Source organism: Hippocampus zosterae, chromosome 9 (genome assembly GCF_025434085.1).
Source record: "Hippocampus zosterae strain Florida chromosome 9, ASM2543408v3, whole genome shotgun sequence".
Classification (NCBI taxonomy): domain Eukaryota; kingdom Metazoa; phylum Chordata; class Actinopteri; order Syngnathiformes; family Syngnathidae; genus Hippocampus; species Hippocampus zosterae.
The window spans coordinates 2,881,543-2,905,595 of NC_067459.1; the positions used below are offsets into that span (position 1 = coordinate 2,881,543).

At 42.6% G+C, this 24,053-nt stretch overlaps 1 protein-coding gene across 3 annotated transcripts in view; it reads left to right on the plus strand.

Annotated features, from left to right (window-relative positions):
• Positions 1-24,053, plus strand: part of mtmr14 (myotubularin related protein 14) — a 70,088-nt gene that overhangs the window by 19,068 nt on the left and 26,967 nt on the right. For all 3 annotated transcript variants that reach the window (XM_052075128.1, XM_052075129.1, XM_052075127.1), the window contains exons 3-9: positions 6,751-6,859; positions 7,262-7,337; positions 9,996-10,056; positions 10,172-10,294; positions 13,849-13,922; positions 23,118-23,188; positions 23,287-23,361. In XM_052075128.1, the coding sequence (XP_051931088.1) occupies positions 6,751-6,859; positions 7,262-7,337; positions 9,996-10,056; positions 10,172-10,294; positions 13,849-13,922; positions 23,118-23,188; positions 23,287-23,361 (589 nt within the window). The remainder of the gene's footprint in view (positions 1-6,750; positions 6,860-7,261; positions 7,338-9,995; positions 10,057-10,171; positions 10,295-13,848; positions 13,923-23,117; positions 23,189-23,286; positions 23,362-24,053) is intronic.

Genomic DNA, 24,053 nt, shown 5'->3' on the forward strand with positions numbered 1-24,053 from the left:
CGTCCAAGTATGTGAACAACATACCGTATTTTCACGACTATAAGGCGCCATTAAAAGTCTAAAATTTTCTCCAAAATGGATAGGACGCCTTATGGTGCGGAGTGTCCTTTATATGCGCTGAGTTCCAAAATCTGACTGACAGCCGACACGCTGTTTATATAGAGAAAAGGCGGAAGTGACTGTGGCCAGGCATGCGGGAAAGAAGTCGGCCAATCAGGGAAGGGTGGGCGTGTATATATACATATATGGAGAGGGAGAGAGAGAGAGAGAGAGAGAGAGAGAGGGAGGACAGGCAAGGGTGGGCGTGTAAGTGGACGTCACGCTAAAGGGACGCCGCAAGCGGGCACCAACACCTGTATAGAGTGTGGAAATGTGCATTGTTGCAAAACAACTCCGGTTTTGGTTTGTAAGAACCCCTGAAAATAAATTCGACAAAGAGACACGCCTACGAAGCACAGTTCAAACTTAAAGCCACCGGTTATGCTTTTGGCATGCGTGCCCATCTCACAGCAGCGGTGAAAAACTAAGTCAAGCAAATGAACTCTGAGCTTGCCGTTATTCCTGGAGGCTTGACTAAAGAACTCCAACCGCTGGACATTGGCATCAACCGGGCGTTCAAAGTAAAGTTGCAAACGGCATGGGAACAATGTATGATCGTGGCAAACACAACTTTACAAAGAGTGAGAGGCAGCGCTTGGCGAGTTACGCCACAATACGCAACAACGAGAGGGAACGCGGCGTTTTTGATGGATTACGGTACTTGCACAATTGTTCAATTCTTTCTACACACACACGCGCTGCCACCATGTTTCGCTCTGTTCTTTACTTTCAAATGTGGGAAAGCTTCACACGAGAGAAATGTTGACTTTGCTGTTGCTACTCCTTCTTTCCGCTCGGCAATGCGTAGCAACTCACACTAGCATGTGATGCATTCAATGACAACTGGGATGTGCAGTCCTCTGCTTCTGATACAGAGGATGAGGACTGGGTGATGATTGATCGAAAAACGTGAGAACATTGTACGATGGCTAAATAAAATACACCCGAACTCAGTTCTGCTTTCGTTGCCTTTTTAAAAACGTGTTTTTAGCTTGTATCTGTATGTCTTGGCATGCTACCGTATGCTTCAAGCTAACGTGTTAGCATGCGCGTATGCATGCCGTATGTTTAAGCTGGCGTATGTTTTACCACTGTAAAACTGCGCCCATTGGTACAGTGCGGTCTGTATATGTGTAAAATACAGAAATGTCACCCATTAATGAGAGTGCGCCCAACCGTACGGTGCGTCGAATAGTCGTGAAAATACGGTACATGTGTCACAACACAAGCAACAAAGTGCAACAATATATTGCCCAAAAACTGTTCATAATACAAAAACTGCAGCATACAGTACAGGTATATAGAAAATAAAAAATAAAAAATATACAAAATATAACAAGGTTATATTTTGTTGTATATTTGTATATATATGTATATTTTGTATATATTTATTTGATTTTAAAATACTTTTTTTGTATTTTTGTATACTCGTCTCATTTGCTACCAAATGAGACGAGTAAGAGACCTGGTGGCTTTTCTTTCCACTCACTCACTGTCTCTAACTTTACCACAATATCACCACACATGACCGCATTGCTCAGCTGATGTCGTGCAACGAACTTTTGAAGCCAGCCAGGGTACGTTTCGAAGTCCTCCACGCTCATAGTTAGCGCTATGGAACTCGCCTCCTCTCTTATTAGCGGTCCACTCTGCGTAAAGTTTTTGACACGATAACAGTCAAACCATTGCAGGAAATGTTCATTTACTCGACTGTTCGTCGAGCCGCAAGCAATTCGCTCTGAGCATAGAAATTGCCAGAATCGGATTGAGTAAGAATCGCTTCCTTGTTTTTCAAAGTCTCGTAGATTTGAGTCTTTCCGACCCCCACCGTCTCATGAATATCTCATACTTTGTAACCCGCTTCATTTAATCAGATACATATCAGTTTCTCTTCTGCGATCGTTACTGTTCCTCTTCGTTTAGATGCCATGCAGGACGTTAATGTATATAAATTATTATTATTTTTTAAAAATCGTGATTCTAGTAAATTTACTGCAATCAAGTCACTTGTACGTCGCCGTTTTGGATCTAATGATAGATAGAAAATAGTGGGGCGGACACACTTTTAACATCGCAAAGAGAAGCTATGCAGAGAGGCTGAAAAACCAGTTCTCTGCTAACGACTCTGCATCTGTATGGAATGGCCTGAAAGCAATCACTAACTATAGAATGCCATCCCCCCAAACAGTGAACAATAAGGGTCTTGCTAATGAACTAAACATGTTTTTCTGCCGATTTGAAAAGGACACCCCCATTTCCCACACACACCCACCTCTACCAGAAACCACTCTACCTAGCCCCCCACCCTCTTTTTCTCCACTACAGATCCACGAACAGGACGTGAGACGGCTCTTCAAGCAGCAAAAGATCAAGAAAGCTCCGGGGCCCGACAAAGTGTCCCCCTCCTGCCTGAAAGTCTGCGCTGACCAGCTGGCTCCGGTCTTCACACAAATCTTCAACAGATCCCTGGAGCTGTGTGAGGTCCCATCCTGCTTCAAACAGTCTACCATCATCCCAGTTCCCAAGAAATCGGCAACATCGGAACTGAACGACTACAGGCCTGTCGCCCTGACGTCTGTGGTCATGAAGTCCTTTGAACGCCTTGTGCTGAATCACTTAAAGAACGTCACTGGACCCCAGCTGGACCCTCTCCAGTTTGCCTACCGGGCAAACAGGTCTGTGGAAGACGCAGTCAACATAGGTCTGCACTACATCCTCGAGCACCTCGACAGCACAGGGACCTACGCAAGGATTCTGTTTGTGGATTTCAGCTCTGCGTTCAACACCATCATCCCGGAACTCCTCACCCCCAAACTACTCCACCTCGGTGTGTCCCCTACGATCTGCCAGTGGATCCTCAGCTTCCTGACGGGACGGACACAACAGGTGAGACTGGGAGCAACAACATCATCAATACGCACTACCAGCACTGGTGCCCCACAGGGATGTGTCCTCTCGCCTCTGCTCTTCTCTCTCTACACAAACGATTGCACCTCAACAGATCCAGCTGTCAAACTCATAAAGTTCGCAGAAGACACCACGGTCATCGGTCTCATCAAAGACGGCGACGAGTCTGCGTACCGCCAAAAGGTGGAGCAGCTGGAGCTTTGGTGCGGCCGACACAACCTCGGGCTGAACACGCTCAAAACTGTAGAGATGATCGTGGACTTCAGGAAACATTCTTCTCCTCAGTTGCCCCTCACACTATCCAACTGCCCTGTGTCAACCGTCGAGACCTTCAAGTTCCTGGGAATCACAGTCTCCCAGGACATGAAGTGGGAAGTCAACACCATCTCCATCCTGAAAAGGGCCCGGCAGCGGATGTACTTCCTGAGGCTGCTGAGGAAGCATGGCCTGCCACAGGAGGTGCTACGACAGTTCTACACTGCAGTCATCGAATCAATCCTGTGTTCTTCCATCACGGTTTGGTTTGGGGCCGCCACAAAAAAGGACAAAATCCGACTTCAACGGACAGTTAGGACGGCAGAAAAAATCGTTGGCACCGCCCTACCCACTCTTGAGGACTTGTACACTGCAAGAATCAAGACAAGGGCACGGAAAATCCTCCTGGATCCCCCGCACCCTGCCCACCACCTTTTTCAGCCACTCCCCTCAGGCAGACGCTACAGATCCATGCGCACAAAATCCAGTAGACACTTAAACAGCTTCTTCCCTCTAGCCATTAACTCCTTAAACAGTCACTGACAGTCACTCTTCTTGCACCACAAAATGGTACTTCAAAACTAGTGGTTACTCTAAAATGGTTCAATGATTTTGTTGTTTACGATGATACTAGTGCAGCGTGTTATACCGGAGACAAATTCCTTGTGTGTTCTACATACTTGGCCAATAAAGATGATTCTGATTCTGATTCTTATTCTGTCATATCGAGCGGGAGTTGCTTGAGTTGGTGCTACTGCGGGCTTCCTTCCGGAACTTTCGTTGTTATGGATCGGTCGTTAATGTAATATAGTAGCAGAAAGTTTAATGCATACGTTTTTGTTTGTTTGTTTTTACCGGGTTCAGGAATTTCCGTTTAAGACTTCTCCCTCGATCTCTCTTCTCCCTCCCTGTGCTCTGCAACCTCAAGTAACTCCGCCACCTTGCATTGAAATGCCCATCATTACAAGTCCAAATGAAATTAATGTAATCATTCACATCGAACCTTAATTGTGGACCAACCTTCGGCGGGCCGCATTAAAAAGACCAACAAGCCGGATCAGGCCCGCGGGCCGTAGTTTGCTCACTTCTGGTGTAAAGGGTTGACGCCTTATATCAGCAATGCAGTAATAAATAGATCTGTCTTTGTACGTTTTCAACACTTGTCTTCCAACATATCCATTGCGTTTAAAAAGAAAAACATGGAATGACTTAACAGGTTCCTTAATGTTTAAGGAGTGTTTGTTTTTATCCATTTATTGGAGTGCGAATTTTATTTAACATTCATATTCAGTACATTTAACTGTAGTCATTACTTTGCTACATTTTTACTTTATTCAAGCACAGAGTTAATGTTTCAAAAATTGTAGTGGCTTAAACTAATAATTACCAGTATAGTTTAGGAACAAAACCTGTCAATTTTTATGAACACTTCATTTCAGCAAAACCTGGAAATGATGGTGTGTGATGCCTCGCTGGTCAGCTGAATCGCGTGAGCGCTTTGTGAGTGGTCCGATGCATTGCAAACACAGTACAGACTACGGTATAAATAGGTTGCAAAACGCAATGGCGATCGCCTGTTATCTCACATTTTGTGGATTTCGGGCTCCTGTACTTGTTACACCTGTGCGCAACAGTGCAACTAGTGCAATCTTTTTTCAAGCCTTGTCCGTTGCTTGCGATGGAACCTGCGTGAAAAGGCGATCCTTTCCTGTATGGGAACATTTTGATTTGATTGCTTCCAATAAGGTAATGGAGAAAAACTACATTAATATAAATGTGACAATGCAGGTTTTTGCTTGTTCTTTTGTCTAACTATTGTTATTTCACAGGTGAAGTGTCTGTTGTGTGCAAGGGGACTTGAATACAACATTCTTTCATTCATTCATTCATCTTCCAAGCCGCTTGATCCTCACTAGGGTCGCGGGGAGTGCTGGAGCCTATCCCAGCTGTCTTCGGGCAGTAGGCGGGGGACACCCTGAATCGGTTGCCAGCCAATCGCAGGGCACACAGAAACGAACAACCATTTGCACTCACACTCACACCTAGGGACAATTTAGAGTGTTCAATCAGCCTGCCACGCATGTTTTTGGAATGTGGGAGGAAACCGGAGCACCCGGAGAAAACCCACGCAGGCCCGGGGAGAACATGCAAACTCCACACAGGGAGGCCGGAGCTGGAATCGAACCCGGTACCTCTGCACTGTGAAGCCGACGTGCTAACCACTGGACTACCGGGCCGCCCCTTGTATACAACAATAACACCTCATCTATGTTGAGGCATTATAGAGCCTTGCATGAGAGCAAGGAGAGCCATGAAACTGGGCCATATCTACCCAAATTTATATAAACTGGCACTCAAATTTCTCTGCTCCCCAGCTACATCTGTGCTTTGTGAAAGAATATTTTCTAAAGCTGGTGAAATATTGTCCAAAAAAATAAACGGTTTAAAGCCAGCCACTGTGGGAAAGCTCATTCACTGGCTCCCCATTCATTTTAGAGTTATTTTCAAGATCCTCCTCTTTGTTTTCAAATCTCTGAATAATCTCGCGCCTTCTCTGGGGCAGCAGTTGAGTGCCCAATGTTTTTTTGCACCCGGGTAGGAAATCACAAAATAAATTCTGTACGGGATATAGATTTTATTTTGTGATTTCCTCGCTTGATTTTCCATTATTTTCAATTTTCGTAGTTTCATTTAAGTACAGTAATAGTTTACATTTTTCAGAGGCGGTCATGAACGTCTCTCAAGTTGATTGGATGTCTCTCGAGTTAAATGAAGGAGCGTAGCACCATCTAGTGGAGGCATTGTAGATTGCGCCTAATAATGTGACGCGTCCAATGTATGAAAAACATTTACAAAATAACCATTCATTGAATGTGCGCCTCATAATCCAGTGCGACTTTTAGTGCGGAAAATACGGTACGCAATAGTGCAGCGACAGACTTGAACTATTCAATTTGCCGTGCTCATGCACACCAGCACACCGCTAATGTTTATCCCAGCATATTCTGATGATGGTGACTGTCATATGAGTCATATGAGTCACTAGCCTCATGCAGAATTGTGTGATTATTCAATTGTTCAATTCCCCTGGGGCAGCTTTGACAAACAAATTGTCCCTTCTTGTCATGAAAGTGGGAAATATTCACTTCACCATACCCTGTTTCAACCCTCCATTGGCGATGTGGGGAATGGAGATGACACGCTGAAATACAATTTTGCAAAATTTGACCATCACAAACCTTTTTCAGCTGAACAGGAAATGCTTCAAATGAGAAGTAGTTTCTCACAGTTTGAAACAGTCCCCAGGTTTCTTAACAATGTCTGTGACGTGCACTGTCTTACCTTTGGTTTGGATGTTCAAGGCATGCCCCGCCTACTGCCCAAAGTCAGTTGGGATGGGCTCCAGCATGCCTGCCCACCCTCGTGAGGATAAAGCATTTCAGATACAGTAATGGATAACGAATAAACCAACGTTTTTTGTCTTTCTAGGTTTGAGAGCACAGTGCAGATCAGTAAGCTTCAAGATTTGGTGAACCGGAGTAAACTGGCCCGATGCAGAGGGCGGTTCGTCTGTCCAGTCATTTTCTACAATGGCAAGGTACTGCTGTGCTACAGGAAACTCTCAATCTTTCCTTTGGTCTATAGTTCCTCTTGAAATCACAAAACTCAGCAGAGGGGGTCACGATTCCACTGCCAGACATGAAAGTGAACATTATCAGCTATTTCAAACAATTCACAACACTAGCGTAATTTTTTCCAAAAAAGCTAAGCAATGTTTTATGTAGGAAACATAGTTAAAAAATCTCTCTATATATAATCTTTATATATTTCTGTTATGCACAGTTATACAGTCGTCACAAATCATTGATATCAAACAAAAGAAGTTCAAACTCAAGTCTCGCTTAAGAATTCATGTATATGCAAATTAATTTAGGTCAGGATTACTATTATTTTGTATTGTATCTGATGTCACAACTGTGCCTTTTCTTCCTCACTACAGCACATTTGTCGTTCGTCCACTCTGGCCGGCTGGGGGGAACTCTATGGACGCACAGGCTATAATTACATCTTTTCTGGTACAAACACAAGCACAAACACTCAGAGTCGCATGCAAACACAGACACATACTGTAAATAAAATCTAAAATGGGGAAGTTGTTGTTTTTCCTCCAATTTGTTGCTTGAGTTTCATATGTGCTTGCTAGCACATCAATAATAACTAGACTGGTAGCAAAAACATTCCTTCAACATGGAGTCAATACTTTTGATTTGAAAAATTGGATGTTTTCTCTACAATGGGCCGCTGCTATTCATGGGGGATTGAGACCAGGCCTACATAATGTCTTAAAATGTGTTTTTTTTTCTTTGCAGTGCAGTTTTGTGAACCAATGACTTAATTTGAGGGTCAAATTTCTAATTTTGTGGAGGAATTTTCTTAATTTCAGGGAACCAGTGCAAGTGTTTTATTGAACAATGAAAATGTCACAATATAATGAATGAACAATTCTGTTATATATAATCAATAGTTCTTAATCTCTTAAATTCACATTGTGTATAGCAGTAAAGATAAATTAAAAAAAAGATGGACTGTAATATAAATTTGAGAACATTTACTCTATAGGCCCCAAGAGTCAAAATTAAAACTGCATTGTGAAAACACACAAATAACACGAGTTTTAGTCCGTTCGAGAAGGCTGTTTGAAAACCGATTTGTTCGAAAACAGAAAACACGCTCTTTAAAAAAAAAAAAACATCTTTATTGAACACGTCTGCTCACAATGGAATGCTACATGAGGAAACGTCACTTCCTTGTCTACCCGAGGAATCGTTACTTCCTCGTGTAAGAAAGGCGAGAGGAGTCAAGTGGCGCATTCAAGTGCGCTCAGTTTGGTCGGGAACCGATTTTTTTGTCATAATCCCAGGCATAAAAAAACTCGAAATTTTTGGTCAAAAAATGTTTTGGTTGACAACAGAGATGTTCTCGACCAAGGACACACACATATACGCACACTGTTGTTCATCTGCTCTAGATACAGTGAAACTCCTCTACAACGAAATCATAATTGCAGCAAGAAATTTTTCACAACAGGGGGTTTTTCCATGTAGCAAATTTGATCTCCAATGTAAACAATTTTCAAACAAAATTGCGAAATTTACGATCAGCATTCACTTTCACTTAAATTAATTTCTTGGATAATGTATTTTATTTAGCTTCCTCCGTCTTTCATTTTGATCACTTTTACACTCTCGTCCAGCGTCAGAGCGCTTCTTGTCTTAGCTGCTTGACATCCAAAGGTCCGTTTTGTAGCCATTTTAGCAATGATTCATGCTACGTCTGAATCTAACAACAATAACAAATACTTCCTGGACGCGGTGGCTTTTCTTTCCACCATCTCAATGTCTCTAACTCGACCTCCCCTCGATTGCCACCCAAGACAGCGTTGCTCAGCTGATGTCATGCAATGACCTTTTAAAGCCAGCAATGGGACGCTTCATAGTCCTCAATGGCCATAGTTAGCACGATGGAACTTGCCTTCTCTCAAATTAGCACTCCGGTTAGCATAAGGTTTTTAGCATGATAACAAGTAAAGCATTCCAGGAAACGTTCGTTTATTTGACTGTCCGCCGAGCCACAAGCAATTTACTCTGAGCAGCTAATCGGATACATTCCACTCTACCACGGATCTAGCTTCAGTGTCTACACACATAGATAGTGAGGTCCCTCTTGGCCAATGGGAGGCCAGGATGATGCTCGGTAAGCCAATGGCAGAGCAGCTATGAGTATGTTGTGTTCCGGAAACTTGGAGCTGTGTAAACCAGTGTGGTGGTTGCTGTTGCCGTTTCTGAACAAAGCAGTAGAGGTCACTGTTGGATTAGACTTTGTTGTAGTGAATCTCTTCGCGAGGCCAGAGCAGAGAAAAATATTTCGTATAAATCAACAGGGTTTTTTTTTCGTTGTATCGGGGGCAGGAGAGTCGGAATGGTGTTAATACATGAAGTTTTTTTCACATTAGGGGGTCTTTTCGCCCATTTAGGTTTTGTTGTAGAGGAGTTTCAATGTAGTATCCGGAAATAAGAGCGATAATTATTAAATTAATCTCTCCTTTTATTATTTATAATGGTTTTATTGTTCTTATTTTGATTGTAAAGTGTCCTTGAGTGTTTTGAAAGGCACTTATAAATGAAATGTATTATTATTATTATTATTATATCTACTATTGTTTTTGTTTGATGTAAAACCAAAGTGTTTTCAGTATATAGCAAATATAAAAGTATTGGACTTACTGTTCCAATATTTTTCTACTCCCCAAGAATGTTGAGTTCTATTCAGTTTGATGTAGATTAATAAAGTACCACATCATGCGGGCAATCTCATTTGATACATTGATACAAAATAAAATCCTTTAATACACAATTCATGTAAACTCTTTATTACGGCACTTTGATGTGATTTTAAATTCCTGGCATTATCTTAAGTCAGGCATGTCCAGCTCCGGACCTGGAGGTCCGCCGTCCTGCCTGTTTTTCCATGTCTCCCGGCTGCAACACACTTGATTCAGATGATCAGCTCATCAGTCAGTGTTAGAGCAATCCTGATTATTTGAATCAGGTGTGTTGCTCCTGGGAGAGCTGGAAAACAGGCAGGATAGCGGCCCTTGAGGGCCGACTTTGGATACTCTTGTCTTAACTGTTGAAATACACTTCATGCAGTAAATACCTATATGTACCCTGTAGGGGGCAGTGATGATACATGGGAAGACTCTGAGGAGATTCTAGAGGATGACTGTGGAGTCAGGTAATCAAACAGAGTTATAGTAATGGAAATCTAGGTCGTCACGTTTTTGGGCCTGTGTCACTCGTTCACAGTAATGAAGCTTCCATACCTTTTGTTTTTCTCAATTTCTACTCAGGAATGGGGACTCACAGCTTTTTGACAAGGTCCGAGGCCACGACATTAAGCTCCTCCGGTACTTGTCCGTTCGCTACATCTGCGACCTTATGGTGGAGAACAAGAAGGTTAAGTTTGGCCTGAAGTAAGAAACAATGTGCTACATACTATATACTTGTTCTAGTGCAGTGGTTCTTAACCTTCTTAGCGGTACCAATCGCAACCAGTTCATATGCACATTCACCGAACCCTTCATTAGTGAAAAATAAATATATACGGTATATTTTTTACAAATTCAAGACACAAAAAAACACATTTATTAAAAACAGGAAAAAGTAAATAACATTTCAAAAGATATGTATACTTTTTTTTTTGTTTAATTGTACGACATACTATCACGACAGTCACATGCTGACTTTGCACGGATGTAAACCCTCTCTACACAAAAATGTAGAGGGTTGTTTGAAAAAAAAATGCCGACCGTAAAGGTTTTTTAGTAAGAAGAATTAGTAGAAAAGTAGAAATTCTCGGTCGGTCGGTCGGGTTACCGGAAACACACTACTTTTTTTCTACGCCTCATGTGATAATCTGCAGCCAGCGATGACTAGGCGGGCATATCATACCTAATTGGCATGTTGAGTCGGGTGTGTCTTAACCTTCATGGCATAAGCTGCGTCAAACCACTGAGACCGATTCATGGAATCCCTACGGTTTGATCGAACCCAGGTTAAGAACCACTGTTCTAGAGTTTGTGGCTAGTTGTGAAGCAGTGGAGAAACTGGAATTCCATCCAGGAGGTGGCCAAGACTATCTGGGGTCCGCAAAACCAAAATCTCTCTCTCTCTCACTTGCCGTCTCGCCCTCAAATACTGGTTGTTCCTACTCATTTTTGCCTTTTAGGAGCGATGTGGTGCCGTCTATGGTTGGAGTACACACATTGAATAAGAACAAGTTGCGATTGAACTCTATTAATATAACTCATTTTTCACACAAGGGAAAAATTTGTGCGAAAAACATATTTTCCCATAATACCACAGGGTATTCCACATTTTAGCCTATATTTTACCAATAAAAACGGATGACTTTACCAAAACGTCCAAATGACTTTATCAATACGTCAATCTACTTTGCACATGTATGACCTTACACCAGGCATGTCCAAAGTCCGGCCCGCGGGCCAAATCCGGCCCGCGGTCGAATTTCATCCGGCCCTCGGCCCCTGTCATAAAATCAGTGCCGTCTGGCCCGCAGGTTGGGCGCAATGGAACACGTGTTGCATTGACTGAGGTCTCGTAGACTGGTGAGTGATGTTTCATAGAGTACTGCTTCCCTCTAGTGGCTAAATGAGTAATAGCATTCACTAAATGAGTAATAGCATTTAGACACTAGAGGGCATCACTCACGAGTTAACAAGACATTCATTCATTCATTCATTCATTCATTCATCTTCCTAACCGCTTGATCCTCACTAGACATCACTCCGTGTTTATATTGACTGATACGTCATATTTCAAATGATCCTTGCAGTCGTGGATATGTGTATTGCTTGTTCATTTCCCTGTTGTTCGAGTCAAAGGTTTTGTGACTATTGAAAAGTCATGGTGATACATTTTATGTTTCAAATCAATCAATTTGCACTCAGGAGACTTCTGTTTAAGAAAAAGTCAAGTGAATAAGCAGTTGCAGGTGATATACCTGTTTCAAATGAACCAAAAGAAATTCTTAAGATTGTTGAAATTAAAATAAAAATGGAAATGTGAAACAGACCGGCTTACTAAAATTTGTTGAACAATATTGTTGTTCAATGTAAAGAATGTCAGCCAAGGTCGGCCCCCCGACATTTTACCACATAAAATCTGGCCCCCTTGGCAAAAAGTTTGGACACCCCTGCCTTACACCAACATGTTGGAATATTTTTGCAGTACGTTGGATTGATGTAGCCTCATCAAAAACGATTACATTAGCAGTTCCACCATTCTGTACAAAACAAGTCCTCAGAGGCAGAAATCTCTTGTTCTGACACATTATCGCACAAAAACGGAGAGGAATAGACATTTCTGGATATGCGCTTATGTTACCCAAGGGTTTCCGAAGAGGATTGGAGACGGGAGCGTTGTAAAAAGGCGATGCTGTCAAAAAAGATCTGTTTCGGAAAATAGTTCTTGCTATCTGGGGAACCCGCTTTTGTACAATAAAAACCCTGACATTGCTGTTTTGTTTTTAGAGTTGTTTCCTTGTTCCTCAGGGCACTTTTTTTGATTGATTGTATTATGTTCACGTCACATGACATGACCATTCCGGCATTAGGTCCCTTCAGAAACACATTGGCGGAACATATCCGGTCGTGAAAGTACTTTGTGTCGTTGATAGATCACTTGTGATCATGTGAAACATCTGCCTTGTTTGGAAATTTGTGGTGGAACTGAATCTTTATGTGCAGTGTTCTGTGTTGAGATTATCAGAGCACACCACACATGGTACATCCCATATTGTGTGTGTGTGTGGGAGAGGGGGGAGGGGGTTGGTTGGTTTTTGTTTTCCTTCATTTTTGGGGTCTGAAACCTATCCTCATGTGTGTTCTCGGTCTTAGAAACATAAGATTAACCTTCGATGTGGTTGGAGGTACTAACTGGTAAAAGTCGAGAGGTTAAAAGTGTTAGTACGTACGTTCCCGATACATTTTTTTTCACAAAGGAAATTTACCGTATTTTCCGTACTCAAAGGCGCACTGGATTATGAGGCGTACCCGCAATTAATGGGCGATATTTTAATTTTATTCAAATTGCATCCGCTGGACTATAAGGCGCAATCTACAATGCATCCACTAGATGGAGCTCCAGGTACGTCTTTGTCCATCTCTGTGCCTTCTTCCATTCGACTAGAGAGGCGTTCATGACCACCTCCAAAAAACGTAAATTAATAATTACTTCAATGAAACTATGAAAATTGAAAATACAGTAATGCATCAAAACAGAAAATCGCAAAATAAATTCTATAGCCCCTTAGCTGCAACAGAATGATCAGATGTCCGTAAATTTGATGTTAGTTTTACTGTTTGGTGCCTACTACCATCTTTGTTACTGATTATTGCTTTATTGTTGAATATATATTAGTTGCTCCATGTACAGCACTTTGTATGCAGCAATGGCTGTTTGAAAGTGCTCTATAAATACAGTTGAGTTAAATTGGAGGAGACAGGACTGTCTCAGAAGTGTTTATTTATTCCTTTGATTTGTACTGTATTCACAAACGAGGAAATCACAAAATAAATTCTGTAGTCGGACTATATAATTTATTTTGGGGTTTCCTCACTTGATTTTCTGTTTTGATGCATTATTTTCAATTTTCGTTGTTTCATTGAAGGAATAGTTAATTTACGTTTTCCGAGGCGGTCATGAACGCCTCTCAGGTCGAATGGAAGAAGAGAAGGCACAGAAGAGAAGGCACGGAGACAGAAAATGGAAGACTTTTTGGTGCGCTATAGTGCGGAAATTACGGTACCTTGAATGTTGTGATTTATAAAAGAGCATGTTGAATGCTTCTGGAGCATTTCAACAAATTTCTTACATTTTTTTTTCAAGATTTGTTCTTCTTACTTAAAAATAAAAATTAGTATGAGTAAATGGATCCAATAATACAGTGCACCATAACATTTCAGACGCTGACCCTACATGTCATCTTTTTTTCTTTTCTTGCTAGTGTGACATCTTCTGAGAAGGCTGACAAAGCCCAACGCTATGCAGACTTCACTTTGATCTCTGTGCCTTATCCTGGTAAGAAAGCATAAAAAAGTCAATGTTCATATTTGTGAATTAAAAATATATTTTTACCATTTTTGATTATAAAAATGGTATAATGATTATAAAAATTCTAAGTGCTAGAAACTGTGAAAACTGTGAAAGTGCCCTTGTTTGCTTGTCTGAGGCTGGATTTGATTTAAGATAAGATATCCTTTATTTGTCCCACACTGGGGAAATTTACAAATTGGATTTGATTTAATAGTAAAAATAATAATACATTTCACTTGTGGGCTGGGCACCTTTCTAAAAACTCAAGGACACCTTTCAACAAGCAGTTAAAAAACACAAATACAATGTTAAAAACAACATCAAATAAAACAAGATAAAATAAAACATACAAAGCATTTTAAACCATCAAATATGCATTCACAATTAAGGGCAGGAAACTACATTTACAGATATTGTCAAAAATAAAAAGATTTAAAAATACTCAATAAAATGCCACCCAAATTACACTGTGTAATCATAAACAAGTCTGTCCAATAAATTGCGCAATGTCGCAGTTTCATATAAGACACCAACCACACAATAACAAAACAAACTATTCTTTGAAAATAAAATTAACAGATCATTTGCATTTTGAGAATAGGCTATACAACAGCAAATAACTGAAAATGTTGACCAGCTGAGATTGAATGAATTTTAGTGCACAAAGCTGACTATAATGTGCCATTATAAATTGCAGGTGAGCTGATTTATTTGATACATTTTTGTATCTTTGTCATTTTATTTTGTTACCATAAATACTTATGAAATAAAATAACAAAAAGAAATGTAAAATAAAATTCATTTACTCACCAATGTAGTGCTTGTTCACTGAGCTGCAGACCTACGTGAGTGTCCCCAAACGTTTTTAAACGCACTGTAGCTTTTAAGTGCCCAGCCATGCTCTGATGTTTCCTTGCTGTCTTGGTAAAACAACTTAAATTGGTAAATCCAGTGGAAGGTCCATCTTGAAAATTGTGTGGAAAGTAGTCCTGCAACCAGATCGAGGTCTTCTGCATTGGCCATTTTGGGTCAAAATGCAGCAACAGCTCCCTCTAGCAGGCGCTAATCCAATCACCGAACGCACACGTCCAGTGGCGACGTAAGCCCTTCTAGCTGGCCCTGGTACGCAGACTCGTGATCTGATTGCAAGCTGACTGTGCCCGTTCATTTACAGCGCACAGGCTCGGTTTAATCTGAAGGCCCCGAGCAAGTTTAATTTACCTGGCAACACAAGCTATCTGAAATATGATTGGTTAAAAACTCTACCATAATAAATAAGTTATTTATAGAGTGGCTTTCAATGTTATTTAAAATAAGCCACTCGACTAAGTGGAAATAATATGACGTAAAGAATACAGAGAATAATTTTGTTTACATATTTATAAAAATAAAATAACATAAATTTATGTTATTCTCAGAAAAGTAAACTTATTAAATTTACTTTTCTGAGAATGTTTAGGCCAGCAGAGAAGGCCTTGCTGGCTTTACTGGTTACGAAGGTCAGCGGGGAGTGTGTTCCAGAGTTGGGGAGCAGAACGACTGAGGGCTCTATTTCCCATTGTGACGAGGCGAGCAGGGGGGACAGTGAGGAGGAGAGTGGAAGAAGAGCGAAGAGAGCGGACAGATGTAGAAATATGGATTAGATCAGACAGGTATGGAAGGGCAAGGTTATGGATGGGTTTGAATGTAAGGAGCAGGATTTTATATTGAATGTGGTGTATAATGGGGAGCCAGTGGAGATGTTGGAGAACATGTGTAATATGGTTTATGGATGGTGTGAGCGTGATAATGCGAGCGGCTGAGTTTTGGACCAGCTGAAGCTTATGGAGGGTTTTTTGAGGGAGCCCGAGCAGGAGGGAGTTACAGTAGTCAAGTCGGGAGGTGACGAGGGTATGAACCGGGTATAGCAGTGGATTGAAGGGTGAGAGAAGACCGGAGCCGTTGAATGTTCCTAAGATGATAATATGCAGAATGAGTAATGTTGTTGATATGTGAGGTGAAGGAGAGGGTGCTATCAAGGATGACGCCCAGACTCTTGACCTGAGGGGAGGGGAAGATGGAGGAGCTGTCAAAGGGAATGGAGAAATTGTTTATTTTGTTTAGGGTGGATTTGGTGCCAATGAGGAGGAGTTCACTTTTATTGCTGTTCAGTTTGAGGAAATTAAGGTGAACCGTGATTTTAATTCCTGCAGACAGTTGGTTAGGGAGGATGGTGGAAGTATGGTGGTTGGTTTGGTCCAGATGTAGAGCTGGGTGTCATCCGCGGTAGCAGTGAAAGTGAATATGATATTTCCTGAAGATATTACCAATGGGAGAAGAAACAACAAGGGGCCAAGGACAGAACCCTGAGGAACACCTGAAGTGAGGGGTAAAGGGGTGAGATGTAAAACATTTGAGCTGGATAAACTGGGTGCGGTCAGAGAGATAGGAGGAACCACGAGAGGCGGGCGCTGGTGATACCAATGGAGGAGAGTCTGTCGAGAAGGATGGTGTGAGAGATGGTGTCAAAGGCTGCACTAAGGTCAAGCAGGAGGAGGATGGCAAGTGAACCGGAGTCAGCAGAGATCATTGGATATTTTGAGGAGGGCCAGTCAGTACTATGGAGGGGATGGAAGCCAGATTGAAATTGTTCATAGAGGTTATTGGAGGACAGATGGGTGTGAAGTTGAGCGGCCACTGGTTTTTCTAGAAGTTTGGAAATGAAGGGGAGGTTTGATATGGGACGGAAATTGTTCAGGTCGGAGGGATCAGAGCCAGGTTTCTTACATATGGGAGTGACAGCAGCAGTTTTGAGATGGGAGAGTACATTGCCAGTAGAACGGGAAGTTTGAATAATGTTAGTGATGAGAGGGGAGAAGGCCGGGATAGAGGCTTTGACTAGAACAGTTGGGAGAGGGTCAAGTTGACAAGTAGAGGTTTTGGACTTCTGAATTAAGATGGAGATTTGGTGGACAGATGGGGAGGTGAATACAGAGAACATGTGGGTAGGAGCCGGGGAGAATGGAAAAGGAGGGTTGGGAGCAGGTGAGGGGCTGATATGCTCGTGGATAAGTTGGATTTTGGATGTGAAAAAATGAGGCCAGAGCATTACAGAAATTGACTTTTATTTGGTTTCCCATCGGAGAAACTTGTCTTGATGTAGGATTTGCACTGCAGATCCAAGTGACCAATTCCGATTCAGTGCCTCGATCACATTATCAGGTTCAGCAGCAACCCCTGCAAGGTCCCTGTTGATTTTGTAATTGTCATTCTGGGACTTCTGGGTAGAGTGAACGCTGGCGCGTTTTGGCTGCCGCTGCTCTCCCACAAACTTTTGTGTTTGACGGTGTTTTTACTGTGTTTTTACGCTCGATTGTTTTACTGTTTCGCATGGAATCACTATCATCGTCTTACAGTCATTCCACCCGGCCCCCATTCACGCCTGCCTCGCACTCTCAACTATCTTCGACTGTTTCGTCCCGGCGTCTCAGCATCCTACCTGTCAACCTGTCGCTCCTTCATCGACCTGTCAAGGGTCTGCTCCAGTACTTGGTGGCCGAGCTCCTTCGGCTCCGCTTCCAATGGCTGGGCCCTCCTCCTGCTCTACGCCGGCTCCTGGACATCGTTCGCTTTCCTTCCCGGAAATATATTCATCGTGGGTCTCGTCGGGGCTTCTGCCTCAACTGATCCAACACCATCTACTCCTTCTGGTCTTCCTCCCGCCGGCCATCCAGAAACGCCGGCCGATCCATCGACCATTGTGCGTTAGCCGGCTTGGCTAGGTCGGCTAACGGCCCCCGCAGCAGCGAGACTGCCGCCGTCAACTTCGGGCTACTTAACATCCGTTCGCTTACTGGGAAGGGTAATCTCATTCAAGATATCCTCACGGACCGTAAGTTTGACATTCTTTGCTTAAATGAAACCTAGCAAACTCCCAGGGACTTCTCACAGTTGATTTGTTTACATTTCCAAGCCCTGCAATTCTGGTCGCGGAGGAGGTCTCGCGATAGTATACCGCGAGAAGTGGAAAGTACTTCCGGTTTCTCTCCCGCCACTTTCCTCCTTTGAATGCCTTGCCTGTCAAATATCCGGACCCATTCCCACGATTATTGCCACAGTGTACCACTCCCCCAAACCCCACCACGACTTTTTAAATGAAGTGTCACCCATCTCTCCTCTCTGTCACCAAATGTAATACTCCTGGGAGATTTTAATATACACATGGACAACACTGCTCTTCCTCTCACCATTGACCTCACTTCTTCAATTAACAGTTTTGGTTTTGATCAATTTGTAGATTTTCCCACACACATCAAAGGTCACACCCTGGATCTGATCTGCTGCTCTGGTATTTCCCCCTCCAACTGTACTGCTGACGAACTTCCAATAACGGACCACTTCCATATCTCATTCAACATTACACTCCAGCTCTCAACTGCCAAATCACCATTGTTTACCGTAATATTAAAGACATTAACATTGACTCTCTCACTGCATTGCTGACCACCCTGACTCCAGACATTGACTCCACTCCTGATGATTTGGTTTTCCGATATAACTCTGGTCTCACCAGCATTCTCAATACGCTCGCCCCTGTCAAGTCCCGCTCTGTCCTTTTTACTCGGTCTGCCCCTTCGTTCACCCCTCTTCTACGTTCCTTGAAATCCCAAACGCGGCAGCTTGAGAGACTTTATAGGAAAACCGGCCTCACTGCTCACAAGGACATCTATGCAGCTCAACTATCCCTCTACAAGGATTCCATCTCTCAAGCAAAATCACTTTACTACTCCGGACTCATCTGCTCCAATGCTGGAAATACTAAGACTCTCTTTTCACTTTGGAACAGAATCACTCAACCTCCTGACTCCCTACCACCTCACTTTTACTCTCGTGACACCTGCAACGCACTTCTCCTCTTTTCAACGAAAAAATCAACAGAATCCACCAGCATCTGGCTCCTCTGTACCTTTCCCCTTCTCTGACCTTCTCACCCCTTGCAAACTGTTCTCTTCTTTTGAACTCCCCCATCTCTCATTAATTTCAGACCTCATCATCAAATCCAAGACTTCCTCTGGTCAAATCCTGCCTACCCTCTCTGCTTCCCTTCATCTCAGCCCTTATTCATTCCTCTCTGTCGACTGGAATTGTTCCTGTGCTCTTCAAAACTGCAGCTGTCACCCCAATCGTGAAAAAACCTGGTTCAGATCCCAATGACTTCAATAACCTACGCCCCATTTCCCATCTTCCCTTCATCTCGAAAATTCTGGAGAAAACTGTCGCCGCTCAGCTCCACTCCCACCTCACCGACAATAGTCTTTATGAACAATTCCAGTCCGGCTTCCGTCCCCGTCACAGTACTGAAACAGCCCTCATAAAAATCACAAACGATCTTCTCATGGCAGCAGACTCTGGCCTTATCTCCATCCTCATCCTCCTTGACCTGAGTGCAGCCTTCGACACAATCTCTCACCCCATCCTCCTCAATAGACTCTCTACCATAGGCATCACCAACACCCCTCTACGTTGGTTCCACTCATATCTCACTGGCCGCTCTCAGTTCATTCAACTTGATTCTTTTACTTCACAATCCCTCCCCGTTTCTTCTGGTGTTCCCCAGGGTTCTGTCCTCGGTCCGCTCCTCTTCATTGTCTACCTCCTTCCGCTCGGAAACATTTTCCGCAAATTTGGCTTACATTTTCACTGCTTTGCGGATGACACCCAACTCTATCTCTCCAGCGAACCCGACGCTTCTCTCCCACCCTCTTCCCTCTCTCACTGTCTCTCAGAAATCAAATCTTGGTTCACCCACAATTTCCTCAAGCTAAACAGCAATAAAACTGAACTCCTACTCGTCGGTACCAAATCCACTCTAAACAAAGCCGACAGTTTCTCCCTCACAATTGATAATGCCACTATATCTCCTTCCCCCCAGGTGAAGAGTCTGGGTGTCATCCTTGACAGTTCACTATCCTTGACAGTTCACTGTCCTTTCACTCCCACATCAATAAATAACATTACCCGGTCCGCTCATTTCCACCTTCGCAATATAAACCGCCTCCGTCCCTCACTCACTCCGCACACCACCACTATCCTTGTTCACAGTCTCGTCACTTCCCGTATTGACTACTGCAGCTCACTCCTCTTCGGTGTCCATCAGAAATTCCTCCATAAACTTCAACTTGTTCAGAATTCAGCAGCCCGGATCATCACGAGAACCCCCTCCTTCCATCATATCACCCCAATTCTCCGACAGCTCCACTGGCTTCCTGTCAAACTTGGAAACAACTTCAAATTACTTCTCTATACATTCAAAGCCATCCACAACCTTGCGCCCCCCTAGCTGTCAGATCTTCTTCAAATCTCCATTCCCTCTCGCTCACCCAGGTCCTCATCCTCCCTCCACCTTTTTCTACCCTCTGCCCGTCTCGGTACAATGGGGTGCAGAGCCTTCAGTCGCTCTGCCCCCAAACTCTGGAACTCACTTCCTCCCAACATTCGTAATATTGACTCTCTTTCCTTATTCAAAACCCAGCTCAAAACCCCCCACCTATTCAGACTTGCCTACCCGCCTTAAATCTTTCTTTATTATTATTTTATCTGTGTTTTACCATTGGTCTTGGCTGTACAGTGTCCTTGAGTGTTGTGAAAGGCGCTTACAAATGTGATGTATTATTATTATTATTATTGTAAGAATTATTATTATAAATGCTGCGAGGAACCTATTGTTTTCAAAGAAATTATTATTATAATAATTATTATTATTATTATGCTCATTATTGGGGCCTCAGCATCGAAAGCTGCAAGTAATGTATTGTTTTTCTTCTTCTTCTTCTGTGGAAAAATTCACATCTTGGAGGAACTAAACCTAAACGGAAACTCGCCAAACTTTGCACACACATTGGGCCCGGGGAAAAATGTTACATTTTAAAGTCGCCATACACAGGTACAAAAACATAGAGCCGTAGCTCCTCCTTCAAGGGTTTGACAGACCCTGTCCTGGACGTTTGACTTATGACTATGAAAATTGGTTGGCACGTTCGCACCCTTCGACATGCAAACACACTTTGGCAGCTTTACCCGAACATATTCAGGAAGTGAGTAATGAGTAGTTAGTGTACACTTTCTGTCCATTTGCAAGGGTCATACATTCCACCCTTGTCCGAGACAGTTTACCCAATTGAATTGAAACTTGGGCTGTATCATTTAAATGACAGCTGGGAAAAATATTTTATGTTTATGACGTGCATAGCAGGTTAATGGAACACTTTAAATTGTCCCTAGATGTGATTGTCAGCGCAAATTGTTGTTATTCTATGTATTCCCTATAATTGGCTGGCAACAAGTTAAGGGTGTCCCTCTCCTGCTGCCCTAAGACACCTGGGATAGATTCCAGTACAACCGCAACCCTTGTGACGATAAGCGCATTGAAATATGGATGGATGCTTTGGAAGCAGCTATATTGTTACTTAAACTCCAGTTCATTCCCCTGCCGCTGTTGTGAAAGCGCTATATAAATCAGCATGTATTGTATTGTACTGTATTAAAGCTGCATTGTGCAGATTCTCTCCTTCAGCAAACTTGCAATTTTGCATTACAACAACAGAGCGGGCGCTTTGTAATTGCTGTAGGCTAGGGTTACCCATCCACTCTTTCATTCCACAAGACGTACTTGAACGTCTTTTAAAAATTAGGCCCCGCCTACCAAGGACGTACTTGTACGTCTAAGTCTTTTTTGCGTCATAGAGAGGAGGAGAGTCTGATGCAATCAGTGAATGAGAATAAGCAATTTGCATTGTAAATCATGTAAAAAGGCGACCATTAGGTAGCAGTGGTGCCTCACGTGCTTGAAATGCATGTTTTTACAAAAAGCTCTTTTTCTCCGTTTTTTAAATAATAATAATAATAATAATACATTTGATTTATAAGCGCCTTTCAAGACACAAGGACACTTTACAATATTTTGACCAGGAATCGCCATTTTCATGAAATTTAGACATTTTGTAATGCCGATTGCTGAAGAATGAAAAAAGATTTTTTCTGCTGAAAGAAGAGATTCCAAAGTTTATTTTGGTTCCATGTTTCTATAGCATTAGAACCAAATATCCTGTGGGCCTTGCAAGATCAGTCAAAATCCAGTAAAACGCTGGGATTGAGGGGGTTGCTCCAGTAAAAATGTCTGGGATTGAATGAGTTAAGTGGATCATTAGTCAATGGTCAATCACCATGGGAGTGTCGGTTGATCCCATGGCATTAAGTCATTCATAAACCCTCACCGTTTCATTGATATGCTATTACGTGCCCAGTAGTTTTTTGTCAATGGGAGTAAAGTTTAAAAGTAAAAAAAAAAAAGGCCTATCATTGTTGGCATCAGTAGATATGGCCCTGTAATTATCATTGGTTATGGAAATGACTCATTTGATGTACAGGCCAGCCAGTGATAAAAACACCCATCAAAGTCTCATACAACTGTGCTGTCTGCTGCAAAACTCTTGTCAAAGTAGCAGGTTAGATGGATGGACATACGATGTGGGCGGAGCATTTAACTGCATTTCACAATTCCTTCTTAAAGCATTCTCTCTTGTACATTTCATCTTGCTTTGCGAAAATTATATAACAGCCCACCACATACAAAAAAGTCTTAGAACCATATGCTAATGCGAAAAGGAAGTCGGACATTATGACTTTGAAAGTTTACGCCTATTCTGGACTTTTATAGAGGTCATATTTTAACAAACTTCCCCTAGAGATTTTATCCATTTTCAAATGTTCAGTTTCTGCGAAACATTGTTCAAGATGAAAAGTTATTGCAAGCGTATTATTTTGTCGTCCGCCGTTGCTCTTGTTTAAAAACAAAAATGATGATGTTTTGAGGTTCTAAACCTGGGGAAAATCTCACGAAACTGTGCACACACCTCAGGCCCGGCAAAACCTTTTTCTTTTTGAGGGTCTTATTTGCCAGTAAGCCCACGTGTCAGTACCCCAAAGTGCAAGTACCCTAACATGCAATTACTGCAACGTGGCCTGGGTTCAGAGGGCAGCTTTTGGTGTTTTCATTTACTTTAGTGATATTTCTCTCTTTGTGCTGCATACTGTTCATGTTCTCACAGGGATGCAACCAAATTTGAATAACAGTATTTCACTTGAACGACATAGTGTCAATCCAGCCTGAAATCCATTGCTTTGTTTTTTTCTGTGTTCAAGGGTGTGAATTTTTTAAAGACTACAAAGACCGAGACTACACAGCTGAGGGACTTGTGTTCAACTGGAATCAGGTACTCACTATTAGTGAAGAATATGATTCATTTAAAATTGTAGTTGGCTTTGTAAGGAATGACGTTTGGATCGACTTGACGTCCTTATTTCCCGACAGGACTATGTGGATGCTCCCTTGACGATTCCTGAGTGCTTCACCAAGAACTTAAACATTGATTGGGCTCAGTACCAGGTACTCTTATATGAGCAAGCATTTGTCTAATGTAGAGCCAAACTGTTTTGGGATTTTTGGTGCAGATACATATATTGGGGGCGGGGGGAAAAAATTCACAATTGATGATAGGAAGGAGTCTACTTTTTTTAACTCATTCACTGCCATTGACATGTAGCTATGTCAATAGTATAAAAACTGCTGGGGCTAGCAGTCATTGCGTTAATGCCATGTGACCAACACCCCTTTCATGAGTTAAACGCGCAATGGGCACCCCTGATGTAGAAGAATCGTTTCTGCCCCAAGCTTACAGCTTCTTGGCTTTTGTATTGATGTTCCTTCAGTATTTCACATTATGTTCGTTCATCATGATTCCATCTATTATGTGAGGTGCCCACAGTCACTCTTGTAGCAAAACAAGTCCAAAACATAACGATTCCCACCCCCCTATTTCACAGTTTGGATGGGGGGGGGGGTTTCAGCCATGCAAGTTTCCACCTTCTCTGGGCATTGAATCAATTACAACTGAACTACCGAGACGGCCCGGAAGTCGAGTGGTTAGCACATCGACTTCACAGTGCAGAGGTACTGGGTTCGATTCCAGCTCCGGCCTCCCTGTGTGGAGTTTGCATGTTCTCCCCGGGCCTGCGTGGGTTTTCTCCGGGTGCTCCGGTTTCCTCCCACATTCCAAAAATATGCATGGCAGGCTGATT